The sequence below is a fragment of the Paroedura picta genome, chromosome 7, assembly GCF_049243985.1.
Source record: "Paroedura picta isolate Pp20150507F chromosome 7, Ppicta_v3.0, whole genome shotgun sequence".
NCBI classification, from domain to species: Eukaryota; Metazoa; Chordata; class Lepidosauria; order Squamata; family Gekkonidae; genus Paroedura; species Paroedura picta.
In genome coordinates, this window is record NC_135375.1 from 72,811,961 (window position 1) to 72,835,213 (window position 23,253).

The 23,253-nt window shown below is 45.8% G+C and overlaps 1 protein-coding gene and 1 long non-coding RNA gene across 10 annotated transcripts in view; one reads left to right on the forward strand and one right to left on the reverse strand.

Annotated features, from left to right (window-relative positions):
* Window positions 1-709: 709 nt before the first annotated feature.
* On the reverse strand, window positions 710-8,766 carry LOC143841114 (uncharacterized). Of its 4 annotated transcripts, none has more exons than XR_013232566.1 (3): window positions 8,355-8,766; window positions 6,025-6,130; window positions 710-5,460 (listed from the first exon to the last, which is right to left on the reverse strand). It is a non-coding gene; the product is annotated as an uncharacterized LOC143841114 (long non-coding RNA). The 4 variants fall into 4 exon arrangements; XR_013232564.1 differs by lacking the exon at window positions 8,355-8,766 and adding an exon at window positions 6,956-7,187; XR_013232565.1 differs by lacking the exon at window positions 8,355-8,766 and adding an exon at window positions 6,946-7,187.
* Window positions 7,176-23,253, forward strand: part of SMARCA2 (SWI/SNF related BAF chromatin remodeling complex subunit ATPase 2) — a 130,707-nt gene continuing 114,629 nt past the window's right edge. Inside the window, exons 1-2 of one of the 6 annotated variants that reach the window (XM_077344894.1) lie at window positions 7,176-7,325; window positions 22,823-23,081. In XM_077344894.1, coding sequence (XP_077201009.1) covers window positions 22,857-23,081 — 225 coding nt within the window. In that variant the 5' untranslated portion in view covers window positions 7,176-7,325; window positions 22,823-22,856. Of the gene's footprint in view, window positions 7,326-7,575; window positions 7,692-8,458; window positions 8,478-8,935; window positions 9,193-9,461; window positions 9,722-22,822; window positions 23,082-23,253 lie in introns of those variants that run through there. The other 5 variants (XM_077344896.1, XM_077344898.1, XM_077344893.1 and 2 more) reach the window with 5 other exon arrangements.

The window sequence follows — 23,253 nt, forward strand, 5'->3', positions numbered from 1 at the left end:
GACTGCTTTTCACTATACACAAAAGAATGTCAGAAAAAATGTTCCATGTACTTTGTATAACTTGTTTTACCAAGTGTTGCTCAAAAGCGCAAAGGAAACAGGAACCACAAGTAGCAGAGGCAACATTCAAACCCATGTTTTCCTTTTGTTCTCCTCCACGTTCTGGCTTACACTGGCAGTTTTATCATTTAATGTCGACTGAGGCCAATTCAGAAGAAAGCAAAAGTTCAGCTGTGTGTGCCTTTTCTACTAGCCAACTCTGAGCCTTGTACAACACATATGTATGCTATAGGTTGTGCCAGATAACTAAGAATCTTCTGTTCATTAAAAACCATCCGAACAATTTTCTTTGAAGATTCAGAAGGCAGTCCTGAACTCCCATGTTAATAGGCGATCAATATAAATAATGTTGTTCTGGATAAGAACCATGTAAACTAGTAAGAGAACTGCATGACAGAAGAGTGTCTCATACTCTACAGCAGTGGTCCCCAACCACTGGGCCATGGCCCGGTGCCGTGCCGCGAAGGCCCCCCCCCCCCCGCAATGAGAAACTTCCCAGGCCACAAGCAGATCGGCCGCCAAAGCGGCTGATTAGCTTGCGGCCTGGCAAGCTTCTTTTCGCAGGAGGGGGGAGAGGGAAGCTCGGCCGCTGGCACAAACGCACATGCACAGCAGGTCTGTGCATGCACATTTGCACCATGTGCGGCTGCTGGCGCAAACGGGCATGCATGGACCTGCTACACCTGCGCGGAAGTGCCATGCATGCACACTTGCGGCTGACCATGGTGCAAACGCGCATGCGCGGCACTTTTGCACATGCACATTTGCACATGGGCTGCCGCGCATGCTTGGCACCTGGATCGCCCTCCCCCCCAATGGTCCACAGCCTTAAAATGTTGCGGACCACTGCTCTACAGTGTATCTGGCAACTTTAACAGTATCTGATTCCAAAAAGATAACAAGCTGCCTAATTTAAAGCTTACTTTTCCGATACCTAGGATTCAGGCCACTTTTTTTCACCAGCACGTTAACCTTCTTTCCTAATGCCGGAACATGGACAGAAACAGTATTCCTCCTTTCTGGGCTCTCCAGATTTCCACAGTGGCATATCTACACTTATGTCAAGTGTGTAAGAGATAAATGACTCAGTAGAATCATAGAGTTGGAAGGGACCTCCAGGATCATCTATTTCAACCCCATGTAAAATGCAGGAACTCACAACTACTTGCCTACCCACAGTGACCCCAATTTCATGCCCAAGTGATCCCCCCCAAAAAATCTCCAGAATCCAGCCAGATCTGGAGGAAATTCACCTACTATCCCACAGTGGCGACCAGCAATTTCCTGGGTATGCAAGGAAGGGCCACAAGAGACAAACACTGGCACATCCCTTCCTGCCTACCCACTCAGAATCTGCCTAATTGCATAAGATCAGCACTTCTGATTCAGCCCATATACATCTGGTGTGTGGCTTCAAATACACCAAACTGTAAAACAAAAACAAACTGCTTATAGAAGTTTTAGTGATCCAGAGAAACAGTAAGTAGAGGCCAAAATGATGCAATTTCTCAATAATTAATCAGGGTTTACAGTTCTCTGCACTGACAACTCAATGAAACTATTCTGTACAGAAGCGCTATACATCAGATATCAGGAAAAAAGGGGACAGCCATTATATTTGTGCATTTATGATCTTCCAGAAGTATCTGGAAAGTCACTGATGAAAAAACACAATTCTAACCTGCCAAGGCAATTCCTAGAGTTTGCACTATGTTCCAAACCCATGATCAGCACGATCATGATAAATGATTATATTTCTCAACAAAATTAATCTCATCTCAACATGAGATTAATTCCTTTATTTTCATAGCAAATGCTGACAGGGCCACAAAAATCATGCCCAGTCCCATCCCAATATAGGAATTTCTCATGCTGATTTTTTTAAAATATAGATTTTATTTATTCAAAAAGGAGACATTACATGCTGATTTTTAATGGCTACAAACAGCTATGAAATAAAAAGCAGTGAGTATAGGGAGCTGACTTTGCTCTTATTTGCCAGTGCTGCAAGTTTGGAATCAAGCAGTCAGCTCAGTTATAATCATCTGTGTCTGTATCGACACAAGTAGCTGCAATGTTTAGTTTCTAGATTAACTCTTGACTATAGGTCAAACTTCTTTTGAGAAAGATTGTGGCTGAATACTATTGCTGCTGCTCATTCCAGTGTTATATTTTATGCACAAGCAAAATGTCTGTACAGACACAAAGCCAATGGGCCCTATTCCTGGGCCCTAAACTATGGAAGGATTTGGTTTTCAAAGCTTCTTCTAAGTCCAGTGATTAAACTTCATTGTCTTGCTGCAATTTAGAACATGGTCATTTAAGATTCCACTGTCCTCTAAGCATTAGACAAAAGTCAGCTCCTATGTGATTTATAGCTTACAAAAGTAATCATCTGTTTGACTCTCGTGCCACTTGAACATTTTATTTTTCCTGAGAGATTAATTTCATCTTCCTTCACTTTCCTGTATCCCCTGACTGAATGTGATGGCCATTTGGTTTGATTTCTGCTCAGTTCAAGGCCAGTCCATGAAAACTACCTTGCACTGAAGCTTACCCCTTAGGTATATTCTGCTTACTCTCCCACAGTGAGAGGGACAGATTTACTTTCCATTTAGAAAGGAAAAATTGTACAAGGGCGAAGGAAAGAAAGATTTTAAAAACTGCTATATTTACGCACCTAACTACACTACTGTCTCTAAACTCTGTTTGGCAACCAGTGAAAACATTCTTATACACAGAATTGTGACCATTGATTTTTGCTTTCTCTTCTTATGTGAACTCCTGCATGTATTCTGCTTTAAGACACTAAGAATCTTTTTGGGCCCATTTTCATGAACCTCACCTATCACCTAGAAACAGCCAAATGACTTTGTGTGCTATGTCCACAATCTCTGCTGCAGACTAGAATCCCCACTTTACATAGGGAAGCTTGGAAAGGTAGGTGGGAGAAGCACAAAGTCTATACTGTGGCCACTTGCTAAGAACTCTGCTTGAAAGGACAAGAGCCATCAGTATTTAGCATTTATACAGCTGTTAAAGAGTGTTTGAAGTGATTCACATACATAGGCCATTTCAGCACAGAGGGTCAAATTGTGTGATGTCTCCTACTCACTAAAGCAGGATATTAAATCACGCTATTTCCTCCCTCCACACTTTAAAACATTCCTGCCGTCCCATCTCACCTTCTTTCCTCCTCACATGCTGTGCAAAAAGCAAAAGAGAGCAACACACTCTTTCAATCACTGCTCCTCAGCCTGTCAATCAATGGAGGCAACTAATCGGCGGTTTGTTGGTCTAGCTTTTTTTTTTTTAATGTTACATGTGGCAATGTGTATTCATTGCTGGCAGGAGCTCATGGGAATTGTAGTCCATGAACATCTGGAGGACCACATGTTGACTACCCCAGCCCCAAAACATGGCCAGCCAGAGAAGAGCACCCATTAGTTCAACCTCCATTAAGACTCTCTGTAGTGGTTTTTTTACTAAGTGCCTCCTTCCCTTCCTCCTCTCAATTGTCAGACTCCCATCCCTTCTTCGCCTCTCTTTACCCGCCACCCCGCTGGTCTGCCCATCTGCTGCTCAGCCCTTCCACAATCACCTAGGGTTCCTGCCCTCCCTGAGCACTTAAGCGGGGCACTACATCCACACTGCCCATGCTGCTGCCGGACTGCCAGAGCTGCTGACTTGGGCAGAATCCGCCTCCCTTGCTGGACAGGATATAGAGGGGGGAGAGCGGGAGCAAGAGTGGGACAAAGCTGCTGAGTCTATCGCACCTTTCCCCCTCCATACATTCATTTCCCTGGTTGCTCACTGGTGGCTCGTGCATTTTATGGTGGTAAATCCACTTTTCTGGATTTACCGCATCATGAGTTAAAAATGGTAAAATTGCAAGCTGGCTGCTAGGCAGCCTCTGGATGTAGGCGACATCATGTAGAAGTTCCTGAATATGTTGTCAATATTTGGAGGCTGTCCAGCTATGTTTGGTACATCCGGAAATTGTCATAGTATCCCAATAAGGCCTACAGCCCTTAGTACTGCTTCATGGTGATGATGTCTCAGCTGACTTACGGCACCCTGTAAGATGTTCTAGGCAGGAAACATTCAGAGGAGGTTTGCCATTGCTTGCCTCTAACTCTCACTTTTGTTGATGGTTTCCCATCCAAGTACTAATCAGGAACAACCTTAGTTAGCTTCCAAGATCTGGAAAGTTCAGGCTAACTGGGGTATTCCAGCTCAGGGCATAGTACAACTTTGTATTGCTAGTTTCATATGACACACCATGGTGAATGATGCCCTGCAGGATCAGGGACCTCTCTCCCTCAATTCTGCCAGAAACTCGAGTAAGCCCAAAACAAAACTGATATTAGTACTTTTAAGATCAACCAAAATAGCACAAAACAGTGTAAGCTTCTGAGTTTTCCAGAGCTCTTCATCAGGCTTAATGTGGAAAAAAAAGAGTAGGGAGGAAATGTTACAGGTGATTATCTTGAAATTTTGGCTGCCCTTGTTTAGGTCTTGTAGACTTAGGGTGTGCTGGAACTGCTGGGTGAAGTTAGCATCCCTGCTCTTCTGGTAACAGCAACTGACTTTTAAAAAATCCAGCCTGATGAAGAGTTATGAAGAACTTGAAAGCTCACACACTGCTTTGTGTCATTTAGATCGGTCCTAATAAGGAGGTATTATATGGGTTTTGGATACCGGAATTCAGCTGTTGAAGAGAGGGATTCTTCAAGCAGAAGAAAACACTATTCAAGAAGACTGCAGTAGAGCTGCCTAGTTTGACTCCCAATATCTCTTTACCTGATCCATGAAATAAAATTAATCTCCTATATTGTTAATATAAGGACTACTACATATTTCCTTTTTCTCAGTTTTTTAAAAGAACATGTATTGTACAAAGAGAAACACTTGATTAACCACTAATCTTTATATTCACAGTGGAAATTGTCATTATAAGAGGAGAATAAAGATCACGCTCCTAGTTTGTGCCTTAGATCAACCTGAACCAAAGACATCTGATGTTGGAGAGAGGGTCAAATGGAAGCTGATTCCTGCTGGAATACAGAGCAGTAGGCGTCATTTGGACTGAAGATGCTGAAGATCCATGTGCCACGGAAGTCTTGAGGCACTCCTAAGAGACATATGAACTCTGGCATCCTTGCTCTCAGCTTTGCACATGTTACAATAACTTAAAATGATATTAAAGTTGAGCTTTGAGATGTGTAGGTACCTTTACAGTTTGGTATGCCCAATTTTAATCTTGTGCTTTGTTGCTGCTGCAGCTGTATGTTGGAAGGTTGTAGGAGGCATCACGTGACTTTTCTGCATCCAGTGTTCACATTTCCTTCTCTGCTGGAATACTTGTCTTGGGGAGGCCCAGTGCTACATTAGGGGAGCCTTAGGGGAGGGCAGTATATAGATGCAATAAATAAATAAACAAATAATATAAAATTACCACCAACCCCATCTTCACCATTTTCATCTTGCATAAAATCTATTAATTCCTGCAAATTACCCCCAGTGATGGTAGGTGTTATTAGAACAGAAGCGTTTCTCCACCCTTTTGCACAAAAGCGAGGGTGCAGGCCAGCAATAATAATGTATACCTTCCAGGGTTTTATATGGTGGGGCACTTATGTGAGACTACTACAATTGTTCAGTTCCCTCTCCAATGTTTCAGTGCTCCTTTCCAAAAATCTGTGCAGCACTGGCAGGCAATCCTGCAGCACAGCAAAACTGTAGGATCACTCAGTTAAGACAGTCATGGCATAAATATTCTAGCCAGAGGGTATAATTCTGAATACTCGGATTTGGGAAGTGATCAGCAGTGTTGACATTTTATGAGTCATTACATAACTCAAGATCGACACTAATAGGTCTGTTCATTTTAAAAGTCTTGTAGAACATTCCTTACTGATACTGAATTAAGGCTGGAATTCTGCAGTAATTTTATAGACTTACATTAGAACAAATGAATGACTGTATTCCCACCCCCACCCTTCTGTTACAAGAGGAATCTCCAGGTGTGGATAAAGCAAATGACATTGGGAGGGGAAGCCCAGTTCATCTGTAAAAAACAAAACAAAAACAAATTCAGAATATTGTAAGTTTCAAAAAGGAGAGCTAGGTGGAAAGCAACACACAAAATCACTTTGCTGACTTTTGCTAGCTGTAAGCACCACATTTCCCCTCAACTTCACTCCTCACATTCTAGCAGGCTTTTTAGCATACAGATTACATCCCTGCCATGGCTTTCAGAGCGGCCTCCACCTCAACCACTATGCTCCCCCTTCCCCCCCCCCCCGGAGGAATGTTTAATAAATAACAGTCTCTTGCTCCTGGTGCCAGGTCTTCACCAAGGGGCACCTGAAAGGGCAGCTGACTGGCAGACAGATGGAGCTGAAATGTTCTCTCTCCGCTTCCCCTGCCTTTTGTCACAAAAGGAAGCTCCAGGCTGAGGGATGAAGAAAGGGCTGAGAAGTTTTTAGTATGCATAACAATGACCTTCGATGCCTCACCTCCCGCCCCCGACTTGCAAGCAAACATAAACAACGGGCACAGAAACTGGCCTTCTGCTCGAGGCAGAACGCCCCTTCCCCCGCTCTCCTTCCCCGCAGCCTCGCACCGGCAGGCACCGCTGAAATTCCAGCACCTTCTGCACCTGCCCCCTCCCCCCAAGCACTCTTCTGCTCTCGAGGCAGCCTCTCCATCTCCTCCCCAACAGAGGAGACCCTTCCAGCACCCCCGGCGCTCCAAATACATGCAGGAATGCAGCCGAGGGGAGTGGGGGGTGAGGGAGGGGGAATAGCTCCCGTCCGGGACTCTGCTGCCCACGTTAAACATGCTCAGGAAATAAGCATGTTCGCGCGCGCCGACACGCACGCATACATACAACACAGAGTACGGTCTGCCTGTCTCCACATTCTTGCACACCAGCTAGAGCCCCGCCTACACATGGCTGCGGCGTGAGTGACAGACCAAGGTAGCCAATCCGCCCCTGGCCTTCGCAGTCAGGGCGGGGAGGGGGGGACTCCGCTTCGGGTCCGGCCAATGGAAAGCGGCCTTCCAGGCCGGTGGCGCTGGGAGGGGGCGGAGGCAGAGCCGAGTGGGCGGAGCCAGGAGGCGGGCCCGGAGTTGAGGAAGAGGAGGGAATGGCTGTCATCAATGAAGTCATATTCATAATCTAGTTCCTCTCTCTGGATCTGTACTTGGGGTGACTCATCGGGAGGGAGAGCTCCAGCACGACTCTCTTCCCGGGCAAGGTAAATATGACGGACAACTCCTTTCGCCTCCCGACCGTCCCGCTTTTCTGCCTTCCTTGCTTCACCTGCCTGCTGACTCTGCGTGTGCGGGCTTGGCTTGTTTGGCTTTTTGCGTGTGCGTGGAGGGGAAAGGACACCGCTTAGGGAGCAGTTGCCCATGCCCGCCCGCCCGCCTCCTGCAAAGCAAACCTCCCCCCCCCCCCCCCGGCTGCTCTCGGTACCCGCCGTGACATTTCATCCGCCTTCGCAGCCCTCCTGAAATCAGAAGAAAGTTTCGGCTGGAAATAATCATTCTTCGGTGGCGGCAGGAGGGAGGCGAGGTGGCTCCGAGCCGTGGCATCATCGAGGAGCAGCGCCGCTGACTTTGTGAGTCAGCTGAACCGGGGCCGGGGGAAGGGGGGGGGGGGGTCGAGAAAGAGACGGCTGCAACATTGCGAGGGAGATTTGGGAGGCGGCGGGAAGAAGCCAGGCAACGGCAGGCAAGCGGCCGCCCGGAGAGGCTGGTTGGTTTAAAGAAGAAGAAGAAGAAGGCGGCAGAAAAAGACTTCGGTTAACCAGGCGCGCGCGCGTGAGAGAGAGAGACAGAGGGAGAGATCCCACGAAGCGCTAAGCCCGCCTAGCGAAGCTGCTCGGCTGGGCTCGTCTCCGCCCGTCCTCCGGCGGCTGATGGGCTGAGCGCTGTTTTGGTGGCGCTGAGGGCGGCAGACGCTGCCCGGCTCCCTTTCCTCCCCAGCCCTGGCAACAGCTGCGGGGAGGGGCTCTCTCTGGAAATGGATGCGCGGGGGCTGCACCCGCCCCGGCTCAACTTCACGCCGCGTCCTGCCCGGAGGAAGGAAAGGCAGGCAGGCAAACCCTGACAGCAGGAGTCTCTTGCCCGGGGAAGGAGCGGCTGCTTCCCGCCTCCATGCCCGCTTTGCATGGAAGAGAACGGAGATACCGGGGGGGGGGGGGGGGGAGATGGATGGTTTCCTGGTTAGAGAGGCAGCCAAAGCCAGGGAGGCCATGATCCGGATAATCTCGCTGTCAGACCTTGCGCGCCCGACGGAGGGGAGGGCAGCGCCTGCTGCTCTGGTTGCCTTCCGGGGCAGCCTTTGCAAGAGCCCGAGGGATCGGCGGGCGGCTTGCTCTCCTGCTGCCAACGTGTCGCCGCCGGTGCGTGTCCCAAAATAGCCTGGCGTCCCCTCGTCTCTCCCCCATCTTTGCAGCAGGGGTGCCCCGCGCAGCATGCCTGCTTGCCGGCCTGCCTTCATGTGGCCCCGGGGCCCCCGCACCGGTCTTGTTTCCGTCAGGGAGCGATGGCTCCCGACCGCTGATTTCTTCCTCAAGGTGTTTGCGGGCCACCTCCGTCGCTCTCGGGCCGCGCAGCGTCGCCCGCTGGGGCGCTGCTGGTCACTCGCCATGATTCGTGTTGTTGTTGATGAGGTCCGCCGGGAAAGGGGGAAAAAGTTTTTTTGGCCGCGGCTTCAGCGTGCCGGGAGAAGGGGGAGGATTCAGCGCGCAGTCGGCCGCTTGCTACTGGTCGCCGGGCGAGCCTGGCGGAGGAGGAGGAGGAGGAGGAGGAGGACAGCTGGAGCTCGCTGCCGCTGGGAGAGGGAGAGAGAGAGAGGGCGGGCGGGTTGGCGCTGGCTGGGGCGGGTTCGCGTCCCCCCTCCCTTCCCCCCCCCCGGGGTGCTCAGCCAAGGAGAGAATCAGGAAGTCGGTCTCTGCCGCCGCGCGAGCTTCGCTCCGTCTCCTCACGGCCGCGTTTGCTGAGGGTGACATGATGACGGAGTGAAAGGGGAAGAGGAACCTAGGTTGGCCATGCTAGAGCCTCCGAGCCCCCTGGGGCACGCCTAGGTCCTCTCGGGCCGGTGTCACTTCGGGAAAGGTAGGCGTCTCTGCTGGGCTGGGCTGGGCTGGCCGGGCCAGAAGGGCGCGGAGTTGCTGCCCGGGTGGGTGTCGCAAACTTTTAAATATGGCTCTCTGCGAAATGCGCTTGCCGCTGCCTGCCGCTTTGCGGGCGTGTGCGAGCTCGGCCCCAGGGCGGGCGGGGGGGGGGGGGTGCGAGCAGAAAGTTGAGGCCTGTGTCGTCCCCGCCGAACTCCCGGAAGAGCCTCGAGTGCCTTTCAGAAAGCGATCGTTTACCATCCCGAATGGCGAGGGGGAGCCCGCGGCAGCAAAGGCGGGCCGAGGAACGACGAGGCGCGAGACGGTCACGAGGCGAATCGGGAGTCTCACGCAGACCTTTAAAATGAAGTTCGCGAGGAAATGCGCGGTGCTCCTCGCTTCTCCTGCCTCTGTCGGGCAACTTGCAAGGCCTTCCGGGAGAGTTTCCGAGCCCTCCATTTGTTTCAGCCGTCATCATTGAAAGCGTTCCATCTACATCATATTACCAGCAATTTACAACAGACAAGAGGGTTTGATTAACTACTTTTACGACAGTGTTTTTAAGGCAGTGAGACATGCTAACTGCTTTCGGTGCTTGCATTTTAATGTGATTGTGTTGATTGTGTTTTACACAAGTCTGATTGAGATTGAAATCAGTTTGGGAAATTGAGAAGCTTGTAGCATTTAAGGTTGGATTAATTTGCATAAATAATTTTAGCCAGGGAGCTAAACTGAATATTTCAGGGAACCAAGTATTGTGGTTAGGGGCTGGAGGCCAGCACCCCAGCTTTGCCTTCTACTTGGTATTTGACATTTGCACTATTGTTCTGCAGGCTTTATTCTTTTCTGAGTCCCTTAGTTGTTTTCCTCCAGCTTCCTTTAGTTCCAGCCAGTAACTCCTGAGGTCTGGACAATGCATGTAAAGCCAGTCTTCCAGTTCCTTTAGAACTATATCAGCTACATGTTAGGAGGTGGGGCTGCTTGTGCTGTGTGAGTTGCTGTATTGTTATGCAAATTTAGGCACACTTTCTCTTTGTGAACTTAATTGCCCTATTATTTGGATTGTTGTATTTTTTCAAAAAAATCTCCTCCTCCAGAGAGTTGCATTGCTAGGGGATGGGAATGATTTAGCAGAAGGACAGAATTAGAGTCAGATTTTTATGTCCATCTGTAATGCATCAGACATACCAAACAAAAAGATCCTATCCGTTATGAGCATATAAAGAAAATTCAAAGTTAAGTGTATCATGTAACAGATGTTGGCTTGACAGAGGTGAAGGTAGTGCTTCATTAAATAAGTATTTCTCCTGAGTTTTGCCTGTGCTTCTGGACTAGCTAGGCTGGAGGATTTCTTAGAAAGAATGCAGTATCAGAGTGTGTTCAAAGCAGCCTTCGATCTTTTCTTTTGTTCACTTTTAAAGTGGTCCATGAACATTCCTTGTCAAATTTGAATACTTTGACCAACACCTGAAGCTTGAGAAAAAAAGTCTTCTAGATACCATTTTATATTAAAGTTGGGAGCCTATTTAATATACTCTTTTCAGAAGTATAGCTAAAATTAGTATCTGTCGCCCCTCATGTGTGTGCACTTTTGTTTGGGTTTGAAGTTAAGATGTGAAGGTGCATTGGTTTTTTATTTGCATTTTTTAGTTTTCTTCTGAATTAATGAGCTCCTAATTATTATTGTTGTCACCCCAATGATCCATGCATGAAGACTTCACACTTGGGAGCAATTGGCAACATTTATGTGAACCATAAGAACACTTGTGATGTTCCTGTGTTCCCTGATATTTTTGAAGATAATTAGGTGCGAAGTAGGTTGCCTTTCTCTCTTACTTGCTCAGAGTTCACCTCAGTTAGATTTCTTCAGTGTGAATTAAATCTTTAGAGCTACACTTGAAGAAATATATGGTAAAGGGAATAGTTAAGATTTCATATAAGTACTCTTTAAAGATAATGAAAAAAACATGCTCTCTCTTTAAAATTTTAGTTTTTGAACATAGTAAGATAAATAAGCATAGGGGTTGGATTATATTTCTTAGTTTGGATGTTTATGTATAGTTCTAAATATCTCTGGTCAGTAAAAAGATACATACTTCCCCCACCACCACTTCCAGTGTGCAGAAGGAACCGGCAGAAATAGTATGCACTTTGTGGAAAGTATGTCTGCTAAAGTTGTGCATTGCTGCTCACTTTAAAACCTCATTGTACATCTCCAGTATGTGCACGTACTGACAATTTGTATTAACTGTGCTATCCCCCCACCAGTACAACCTCTGTTGTGCCCTTCCTGTCACTTCACCCACTTGCTCTTACAGTCACTCCCTATTACAAACATGCCCATGCTGAAGAATCCAGGCTTATTACAAAAACTGTAAGACTTCACTGCTCCCTTTTTGCAATTCTTGGTAGGTAGTGATGTTTGCATACTTGAGTCTTGACTAGTTTATAAGTCTTTTGCTGATAATACATGCCAAATTATTGGTCTTCTTTTGTAGTCCCTTATGCTTCCCCCTAGAGATTCTGTCCCCTGTTCACCAAAGACTGATTGTGTTCACAAACAATGATTATTTTACCTCTTCTGTGAATCACATTGATATTACATGGACTTTAATGGACACTGAGTCAGTTTTTCAATACCATGGCATATTCCTTAACAAGCCTTGAAAAACAGTTGAAAGTATTTATACACTTTTTTTCCTAGGTAAATCATTGGGTGTGGAAAGCTATTTACTTGGAGGGATTTGTTATTTGCACCAAATGAGTGGCTAACCACCAAGCTGTTGAGATGTATTTTGCAGCATGGAGCTAGGGTCTCTTTTAGTTGAGGGAATGTTTGAAGCAGCGTTCTGTATGGGCTCTTTGACTTACTAGTGCTGCTGTCTGATGTCCCAGTGTTTTGAATCTAGCCTTCTGAAGCTCTTATTAGAATATATGTACATGCAACCATAAGGGACTTAGACTTCTTGATCTTAATAAATGGAGTAAAAGGCAATAACAATTGGAACCAAAATATTTTAATTGAACTAAAATTCATTCTGACAGGGAATCTCTCAGGAGAACTCCAAATCACAGCCCATTCAAAATAATTTGCTCTGAAAAGTGAAATAAAATTTGGAACCGAAATTATAAATGTTGAAGAAGACGACTTCAGTCTTGAGCCTTCTGCTAGTGGGATAACTTGTGGACCAATTAGGTCAAGGCTGCAGAATTTGCAGAATTTTCAGAATTAAGACTAGGATTTATTAATTCTGAATCCTCTTTACTAATTCCAAATCCTCTTTGCTTTTGCACTGATGATGCCTTTTAGTAGAGCATCATCAGTAGCCTGCCTCTGGGCTTGATCCGGAAACTGCAACTCGTCCAAAACGCGGCTTCTAGAGTCCTCACAGCTACACCATGGAGGGCTCACATCCAGCCAGTTCTGAGGCAGCTGCACTGGTTACCGGTTGTCTTCCGGATCAGGTTCAAGGTTTTGGTTTTGACCTTCAAGGCCATCCGTGGTTTAGGTCCAGCATATATGAGGGACCACCTCTCGCCCTATATCCCTCGCAGGGCTCTATGCTCTGCGGGGCCTAACCTATTGGTCGTTCTCGGCCCCAAGGAAGCCTGCCTGGCCTCGACCAGGGCCAAGGCCTTCTCGGTCCTGGCCCCAACCTGGTGGAATGAGCTCCCGGAAGAGCTGAGGGCCCTGCGGTAATTACCAGCATTCCACAGGGCTTGAAAGATGGAGCTCTTCCGCAAGGCTTATAGATGAGGCCAGGCGGAAAGAAGATCAGCCCCCCCCCCTCACAACCTGGCTGTAGAGAGTGTCAACCCCCCCTCCCATAGTTGAGGATGCGGAGACTAAATGAGTTAGACTAAGCCATCATTGTTGCCACTGTGGTCCAATTGATCACCAACTATTGTAAATTTATTGGAACTTATTGTTACCTTATGGTTTTTAGTGGATGGGGTTATGTAAGCCGCCTCGAGCCTTCGGGTAGAGGCGGGATATAAATACAACAACAACAACAACAACAACAACAATAATAATATAAAGACCTTGGGGTGTTCTTTGATGCAGAGTTTTATTATTATTATTATTATTATTATTATTATTATTATTATTATTATTATTATTATTATTATTATTATTATTATTATTATTATTATTATTATTATTATTATTATATTTATAGCCCGCCACTCCCTTGCGGCTCGTGGCGGGTAACAATATCACAAATCCCCATTAAAACCCCATAAAAACAATAATAACATTGCCAATATTGCCGGCATGGCAAGAACAGCAGCTCAGCTTCCCCCCCCCCCTCCCACTACTAGCGGGTGGAGAGGAGGTCCTGATGATGTTTTGCTTCGGGTCCAGAACCCAAGTCCCCGGGGGAGGCATAGATCTATTATCAGCCCCAGCCTCAACCATAAACCTGGCGGAAGAGCTCCATCTTGCAGGCCCTGCGGAACGTTGAAAGATCCCGCAGGGCCCGCAGCTCTCCCGCAGCTCTCATTGTTAATGAAAAAATGGGTTGACATTCCTACTGGGAGTGCCTTCTTTCAGTTCACCTTTCTTGTAAACTAGATCTTTATTTGGATTCTCTTGCCTTAGCTGAGAAGGTCATGCATTCCAGATGGGGCTTCCTTTGAAAATGACACAAACGCTGTTGTTGGTACAAGCAAGGCCCCTGTTTTGGGACCAGCTGGTGGATAATATAGGGTGGATTCCCAGGTTTTCTACTCAGTTTTGTCCAACTCTACTACATCCCTTGTTTCACAAAGCTTTTGTCCATACAGGTCCCATGATATTCGGTCAGAGGAGACTCTTCCTCTTTCATTCACAGAAAAGTTTGTTGGATCTACCCCCAATATCTGTGGTACTTCAGCACCAATAAGGCCTTTTTGTACTATTTGGACTGCATCTTTTAGACATGCTCCATGTATCAGTTGTGATCTTCAGCACCCTTCAGTAGTTAGTTCTGTAACAGCCAGTACTGGAGCATTCTCTGTTGGAGAGCCAGTACTTTGGAGTGGCTTTGCACAATGGGTGATGACACCTTTGCTGCCTGATTTTCAGAAAGCAGGCACTTGCCTTTTGGTGTTGAGCTTTTTGCATAGGAGAAAGGAACTGTTGAGAAGGTAGCATTGGGAAGGTTTGTCTATGAGATTCTGTTTTGCGTTAACTGTATTCTTTTTTTAAAAATTGCAACTTTTTTGTTGCCTGTGTGAGTCACCTTGAGTCTAGGGAGATATGACGTTATAGTTCCACCCTGAGATCTCTTTTACTTCAATGACAGGGTTTTAAGCTTAAACAGGCTTTCCCCACCCATTTCCCCCCAAGCCTAATGGTACTAAATAATGAGTGTTTTAAAAGTAATCTGAACAACATAAAAGCCCATTCCTTGTTCCATTATCTGGAGAAAATGAAGTACTGGATCAGATTTTAAGGTAAAGGCTTTTAAGAAGCATGGTCAGATCACAGTAATCAATGCCGTTATCACCTTTGGGTTAGATATTATTGTAATACAATCCATGTAAATCTGTCCCTGAAAAGGGTAGGGTTCAGGAAATTCAGTTAGTACAAAATGTAGCAGCAAGTTTGCAGGTTGGTGTTGACTTCACAGGTATTAAAAGCCAGTACTTAAATATCTGCTCTGGATACATGTTTCCTGGCCTCGGTCCTGGCCCCCACCTGGTGGAACGAGCTGCCTGAGGACATCAGAGCCCTGCCCGGACTTCCACAGGCCTGCAAGAGGGAGTTCTTCCAACAGGGTTTCACTTGAGGCTGACTGACATAGAACAGCTGCTGAACCCCCAGACTGAAAGAACCAGCCCATGAAAGAATCAACCCCAATGTTACTGTTAATTGTTGTTTATAATGTGGTTTATGTTATATACTGTTTATGAAATTTTATGTTACATACTATATATCGTTCCATGTAATTTGTATTATATAATGTCCAATGTAAACCGCCCAGAGCTGCAAAGAAATGGGCGGTATAGAAATAGAAATAAATAAATAATAAAGATATTTATAAAGCCCAAGATGGCTGGGACTGTGGTAGTTGAATGACCATTGTTGTCATTATACTCCTGCCTGCTTTCTTAATTTGATCCCTGTTAATGTTTCCCTTCCTTATTTTATTTTATCAGATTTTTATACTGCCCTTCCATATGGCTCAGGGCGGTTTACATGCAACATCACAGGGAGATACATGGAACGATCTAACATAGTCAAAAATAACATCAACAATAATCCAACAATGGTTCTGAATCTTAATCAACAACAATATAACGGGAACGATAACTTAGGCCCCCAGAGAGGTCAGACTGGTTCAGGATATGGATGTCTGAGGGGGGGAATCTATGGATATTGATTGGGTTTGGTTGGTCTCAGGCAAATGCCTGGTGAAGGAGCTCCCTTTTGCAGGCCCTGTGAAATTGTGGGAGTTCAGGCAGGGCCTTGATCTCCTCTGGGAGCTTGTTCCACCAGGTGGGGGCCAGGATAGAAAAAGCTCCGGCCCTTGTTAAGGACCAGTGTGCTTCTTTGGGGTCAGGGATCACCAGCCAGTTGGTGGCGGCGGAGTCTAATGCTCTTTTGGGGGTATAGACAAAGAGACGGTCTCTCAGGTACACTTGGTCCAGACCGCATATGACCAGAAGTTGTTAGTATTTACAAAGGAGGAAGCCTTTTTTGATCTCCCTCTACTACCCAACATCTAGCACCATCTTTCAATATTGAGATTATAAGCGAAGTCTCTCCCCCCGCCATTATACTTGATATTCATGCCATTTTGTTGATTCCTATTCACTGGAATTGGCTGTATGTTTTCTATCCTCTTATGGTTATAAGCTTTTGAGGTGATGCTGCTCCATGTTTATCGCTAGTTGTTTAGTTAGAGGGGTTAAATAAATATTTCATTTGTATACTGCTATCTCCTGTTTAGCTCAGGGCTGTTAACGACAAAGTTAAAAACAGTTATTAGCGATAAAGCATTTTATGTATTAAAACTTCCTATCATTGCTCTATGAGGTTTGAGCAGAGCTTGGAGGGGGTGTTTTTTAGCTATGGATTGTTTTCGGGGGTTGGACTAGATGGCCTGTATGGCCCCTTCCAACTCTATGATTCTATATTGCCTCTCCTACATTGTTATGGAAAGGCGATATATAAATATTTGAAACAAACAACTGGGGGTTATCTATGACGCATGCCAGTCCTGCTTTCTGTTTTGGATAGCAGGTAACATTGCCCCAAAGCAAAATAGCTTAAAATGTATATGTACAAGTAGCTTTTGAAGGAAGGAGAATTATTCTAGTACAGAATCCTTACATTTCTCTATTTACTTTTTTCAATGCCCTGCCTTTCCTCTCTTCTGAGCACTCAAAGCAGTTTATGTTGTCCTCTTCTCCATTTTTTTTCATGAGGTTGGTTTAGCTAAGCTTCCACGACAGAGTGCGAGTTCAAACCTGGGTGTCTCACACTAAGCACTATCATGTCGGCACAATTGTTTGCGTGGATTTTTCTGTTTGTGCAACTGTACCTTCACAAAGCACTGTTGTAAGGAGTTGTTGAATATGGTGCGTAGGGCTTTATTATCATACTAGGTTAAAGAACAGCGGTTTTAAAAATGACCCTCTAAATTGCCTAGGGTTTTATATATATACTAGAAATATAGCCCATTGCAGATTGAAATGCAATGGGCGCTAGCAGTTATCCCCCCCCCGCTCCGTGGAGCAGCCTACCTAAAGCGTAGGAGGGAGGGAGAGCCATTCTCCCTCCCTCTCTTAGTTTCGTCCTTCCAGGTGCCCTGGCCGGTCGTTGCGAGCTCGTCAGGCTCTTTTCTGAGCTTGGCTGGCTGGCTGATGGGCAGGAGAAGGAGGCTTCGGGCCAGCGGCAGCAGCAAAATCCTCGCAGGAGGAAGAGGCGATGGGGCGTCAGGGGCGGGGCGGACGTCTCCGGCGGCGCCGCTGATAGGGTGGCGAACTTAGCTTCCAGCGCCGGCGCAGCAGAAGTGGCTGTACTGTTGGGCTGACGGCCCCTCCGGCTTCGGGGCGGTCAGCGACTTGGCGGCGGGCTGCGGGGCTCGTTGTTATTTAGCAGGCGGCGGTCCAGCTTCTTCTGGCTGGGAGACAGCTGATCCTGCAGGCGCGGCGTCCGCCAGTCCAGGTACCGGCTCCACATGCGGCTCGGCTGCCAGCCCACCAGCACCCCCGAGCCGAAGGCCAGCAGGACGCCCAACTGCAGCGGCCGCTCCGACAGCGGCAGGAAGGGCAGAAAGCGTCTGGCCGCGTCAGGCAGGGAGTCCCCGGCAGTCGCGCTGTGCGCGGCTGCCGGGGACTCCCTGCCCGGAGGCCTGACGCGGCGACTGCCGGGGGCTCCCTCAGGCGGCGGCCTGACGCGGCGAGAGGCGCTTCGCGCCTCTCACCGCGTCAGGTCGGGAGCAACTGAGAGCCGCGCTGCGCGCGGCTCTCAGTTCCTGGGGCTGGGAATCGGAGGGACCAATCGGCAGGCGCTTCGCGCCTGCCAATTGGTCCCTCCGATTGTCTGTCATGAGGAAGGGTCCAATCTGGACCCTTCCTCATCCCGGACTCATCCCGCCCCAGGACCCCTTACTGCTTTATTTAGACCGTGGCGCCCGCGGCGCCACGGGCGGTTTACAGATATATATATATATATATATATATATATATATATATATATATATATATATATATATATATATATATATATATATACCTTATGTGATGTAACTGTATACAAATGTTGGCTTGAGACTGAATTTTTAAAACCAGCGGTGGACCAATTTAGAAGAATCCAGGTGACAACCCTCAGTGCCTCTTTCACATTCATTTCTACACATTACTTCCCATTAGTTCCAAATGATGCTGTTTTTGAGCCATCTTTCTGGCAGTGATTCAGTCTGGATTCATTGTAACATGACAAGAATAGTTCTACTGCTGCACCTTACTGGAGTATGTCCACCTCCCAGCAAAGAGATCTGCACTATTAGGTTCCTTTTGGATATTTTAACAGCTGTTGGATTCCGATTAGCTTATTAATTTTTCGTTGGGGTATGTTGTTTTGTTTCTTCCTCTTACAGATTTTGCATCAGTCTTATCTTATATAATGTGGCTATTAAGTTTTATGCACCATCTGAGAGTATATTGTGGACTTCAGCAGTGTTGTCGATTGCAGCCTTTGTTACAGTGTGTACTTAATGGTGCAGCATGCATAAACTAATAATGGATAAAAGTCATTTCAGTTCTGAAATTATGCATGACACACTTCATCAGCTCCCCCAAATGCTGAATCTAGTACAAATTTCTTCTCTTTCTCTAAAGGCTTTCCTAGCAAAGGGAGCTTTTATCCTTATTGGGTAAAGATTTTAAATTGTGTACAGAGTACAACTCTTAACTGAAATTAAATAAAATATAAACTTTATTGTTGTTAGGTGCGAAGTTGTGTCCGACCCATTGCGACCCCATGGACAATGATCCTCCAGGCCTTCCTGTCCTCTACCATTCCCGGAGTCCATTTAAGTTTGCAAATGTTTGAAAACTCAATGGACAGTTCCAAAAGGCAAATGTAAACTTTAGTAGTCTAATATTGATTATTGTGTATTTATCAATTAAACACTCCAGTTATATGGCTACCTTGCCCTAGTAATACCTAGTAGCACATTAGAAACCCATCATTCTAAATGCTGCCTACGTCGATAGTCTTTGGTTTGAGAATATTACTGTAGAAAACGTGCTGGTCCTATCTTAGGCTCATCTTTAGTTTTATTGATATTGTTCTGGCTGTTTGATTTGCTGCTCTCAGGTTAGTTTTATAGGAATTACAAGCTGGACCATTATTTTAGTCTTAAGAGGCATCTCACTGTATTGGTTATTTCTAGTTTGGAGCAAGTTTAATGTGCTGTGCCATATAGTGTTTGCACTGGTCAATAAGGATAAGCTGCCACCATGCTTCAAAGTGCTGGAGAAAAATATCCCTGCTATAAAATTTACTTGGATAGAAAACTCATAAATTAATTATTGTTCCTTCCATTTTCTGTCTACTTTTTGTTTTTGTCATTGCTCCCCACTTATAGCATATTTGCTAGGCGAACCTTCATAAGTTCTGCCTGGGGAATGAATTAAAAATGTGCAGTTTACAAGTGGTTGCCATTTATTAAATAGGTGCAAGTGTTTTTTAACATTTGTGTGTAGTTGTGTTTGCTTAAAAGGGCACTTGGGAACATAACAGAAAGCAACTAAACTTGAGGGTGTGGGCTCCTTTCCTTAGAATAAGCCAGTAGATGCAGTTCCTGAGTGTGCGTAGAGTGGTAACACTGGAGGGAGTACAGCACGAGAGGAAAGTGTTGGCAAGACTGCCAACTGGTGCTGTGTAAAAGTGATCTACCGGGCAGGGCAAACTTGACTCATGTGAAGGAACTGGAATTTAAAACCAGAGCTACGGCTTTCTGTACGAGGAGCGCTAAATTACTACTGGAGCTAATGTTGCCTGCTTTGTGCAGTATTAGCAGGTTTTAGTGTCTCTCTAGAGCCAAACCAGGGCTCTGAATGCTGTTGCTTATACTCTTCCATCAGCTGTTCTGCTGTGCATTTTCATGGTGGCCAGAACTTTCCCCTATTCAAGATAGTGGGTTGTATGATCCCCAGTACAGTGTGTGTGTGCGCGTACTTGTGTGTGTGAAGTCACCTCTGTATGCCCAGCACATTGAGGCATGGTGAAGAATAAGAAGGAGTTGGTTCTTATATGCCACTTTTCTCTACCCGAAGGAGGCTCAAAGCCGCTGACAGTCGCCGTCTCTTTCCTCTTCCCACAAAACACACCCTGTGAGGTGGGTGAGGCTGAGAGAGCCCTGATATCACTGCTCGGTCAGAACAGCTTTATCGCTGCCGTGGCCAGCCCAAGGCAACCCAGCTGGCTGCATGTGGGGGAGCGCAGAATCGAACCTGGCATGCCAGATTAGAAGTCCGCACTCCTAACCACTACACCAAACTGGCTCTCTAGTGCCCCCTTTCACCTAGAAATACTGCGGTCATTGACCATTCCTAATGTCAAGCATGTAATTATTCCTTAATATAAAACAAGCGTAATCTTTGTTCTATTCTCTGACTACCCAATCCCCTAATGTTATCCCGTGAGACCAAAGGAGGATAATAAAATAATCTTAAAATAAACACTACTCAGAGGGCAAATTTGATGTGCAGGGTTGTCCCAGGCAATGATAATTTGTGCAGATTCTGCAGATGGAAAAAACAAATTTTAAAACTTTTGTCTTCATTACAAGTATTTGACGTTACACATATAAAAGATGCCTGTGGTAGAGTTGACTACACAACAAAAATAATTATATGTGTTTTAAAAAAAATAGTGCTTCTAGTAGACAGGTTCAGTTCAAGGTAACGTACACTGCTCTGAGCCTAAGGATGGCATGTGAAGATGCTATTTATGGGTCTTTTACTCTGGCTGCATAGCAGTTTCTGTTTAAATTTAGCCTTGTTTGTGGTAGAAGTGCTACATTTCACTTTGATTTTTGCTAGTACTGGGAATCTTCACTGTAAACTATGCACTCTTTATGGTGATGTCTTCTGACAGTGTGCTTGTCTTTTGTAAAACCTCATCTTCCTGTACAGAAATGTCTTTGCTGCATTCCCACCCCCACACCTTCTTTGTGAGCACCTTGTAAGTGACCCAGCAGATGCAGTTGTGTACATTTCAACACTTCCTTTTGTGACACTGCTGTGGGAATGTGGGAGACTAATTAGCCCCTGTGGTATCCTGTAGAGATTATTTATTTTAAACAGGATAGCTTCAGAAGTATTTCCATGCCTTGCCCTGCAATGAATATGCTCCCAAGGTAGTTTATTTTAAGTAACTTTAATAGCTCTTGTTCTAATTCATTGGCTGGCTTCACTAAAGGAAGAGAATGGATAATAAAATGCAATAATGTAATGTTTACAAAGAAATATGTTAGAATAATTGAGTATAGATGAACATTCAGTATCAGGCTATAATACAATATAAACAGAGAACAATCAGAGGCATCTGGGTTCTCCCCCATAGGACGGAATTCATAATGTTTTGGTAGAATACATTCATAAGTCTTTTCATGAGCTCAAACTTGGTTGTTTGACACATTAAGGCTATGCCCCTGAAGCCAGGGCCAGCCACAGAATCCCTCTGCATATTTCCATGGCACACACAGATGGGAAAACAACAGCAGCAGTGTTGTATATGAACTTCAACATGACAGCTTTGTGCTTCAGTCAGTCACTGTGCATGAACAGAGGAGGATGCACTGCAGCCTCCTACAAGGATCCGATATAGCCACCCTTTATTTGCTGTGGTGCATCCACGCTCACTAGCAGCCTTATCCTTCTATCAAGAGTATGATTGGGTCCCAAATGGTTGTGTGTGGAGGGGGCAGGTGTTGTTTGTCCCTCAAATTGGGCTGGGAATGTGCAGATTGTCCAGCATTACGCTGAGTTTGTTAGACACCTGGTATAAGCTGGAGGTGATTCTAGAGCCTATCCTTGCTCAAGGCATTACTGCAAACAAAGACTTACAAAGGCAGCCCACTCCTTTCCCACAGCCCACATGGAACTATGGGACTGGGATGACTTGTTGAATGTGAGGCATGGAATGGCTTTTGTTTCCAAAGCTGGGATTGGCAAGACACTGTGATATAAGGTTCATGAAGACATCTGTGGGGGAGGGGGAGGGACATTGCACTTCCTGCTCATCAGAGGCTGCTCCTTGCCGCATAGGAAGACAGTTGCTGGGATCATACAACATTGGCATGTCATGTGTACCCAATACATTAATAATGCAAGTGACTTTTAGCTTGCTTGGTATACAAGAATATGTCTAAATTGGTCGTTTGTCTTTTTCTCTTGTGAACACACATGTATGTGCATTAAATGAGAGCCTTTACTCTCATTTGGCACACATGCTTATGCCACTGTGCCCTCAGAGAGGTCGATGGTTTTAAATGTCTGCTTTCTAGCTTGATGCAGCTGGAGATATTTATCAAGCCTTTGATCATCACTAGGGTTTCCAGCTCCGTGATGGGAAATACCTGGATATTTGGGGGATGGGGATTGGGGAGAGGAGGGTTATAATGAAATAAAAGCAACCTTCCAGAGTGGCCATTATCCCAGTGAACTGATCTCTGTTGCCTAGAGATGTTGTAATAGTGAGAGATTTCCAGCCCCTGCCTGGAAGTTGTCAACGCCACTTTTCACTTATATTTTTATATACTGTTGGGGCTCTAGTTTTTTAAATATATACGTCAGGCTTGTGTGCTGCCCCCCCCCCCCACCTACTTAAGATTTCTTAAACAGCAAGGTGGTACCTGATTTTTTAAAAATCTTGGACTTAAACTATATACTACAGTTTAGACCTAAAACCTTCCCTTATAGAATTCCTTTATCAACAAGAAACTCTACTTGATAGGTAGTGTAGTTGAAATTCACTTCTGTTGTAACTTCAGATTATTCTGTTGAAAGCTGGGCATCACTTTGAAAAATTGCTAAGGACTAATTTATTTTCCCAAGCTTCTCTCTTTACTGATGATGAACTGCTGGTCTTGAACTTACATAAATATTGTGTGTTTTATCCCCTATAGCTGTACAAGTGATTGGACCCCAAACAGAGAATAGATGTCTACACCAACTGATCCTGGAGCAATGCCTCATCCTGGTCCTTCCCCAGGCCCAGGTCCTTCTCCTGGACCAATATTAGGGCCCAGCCCAGGCCCAGGCCCTTCACCAAGTTCAGTACACAGCATGATGGGACCAAGTCCTGGACCTCCAAGTGTTCCACATGCAATGCCAACTATGGGACCGAGTGATTACCCACAAGAAGGCATGCACCCAATGCACAAAGTAAGTATTTCTTACATGCGTAGACCTTATATTGACCAAATGCCTGTCTCACAAAGGTCATTGTATTTTGTGCTAGGGAATATCTCTGAGCATTATATCATCAGAGTAATTGGATCAAGTACAGTCCTGAGATAGGAATAGCATTTGACCTATAAACTGAGAACATTTTTAT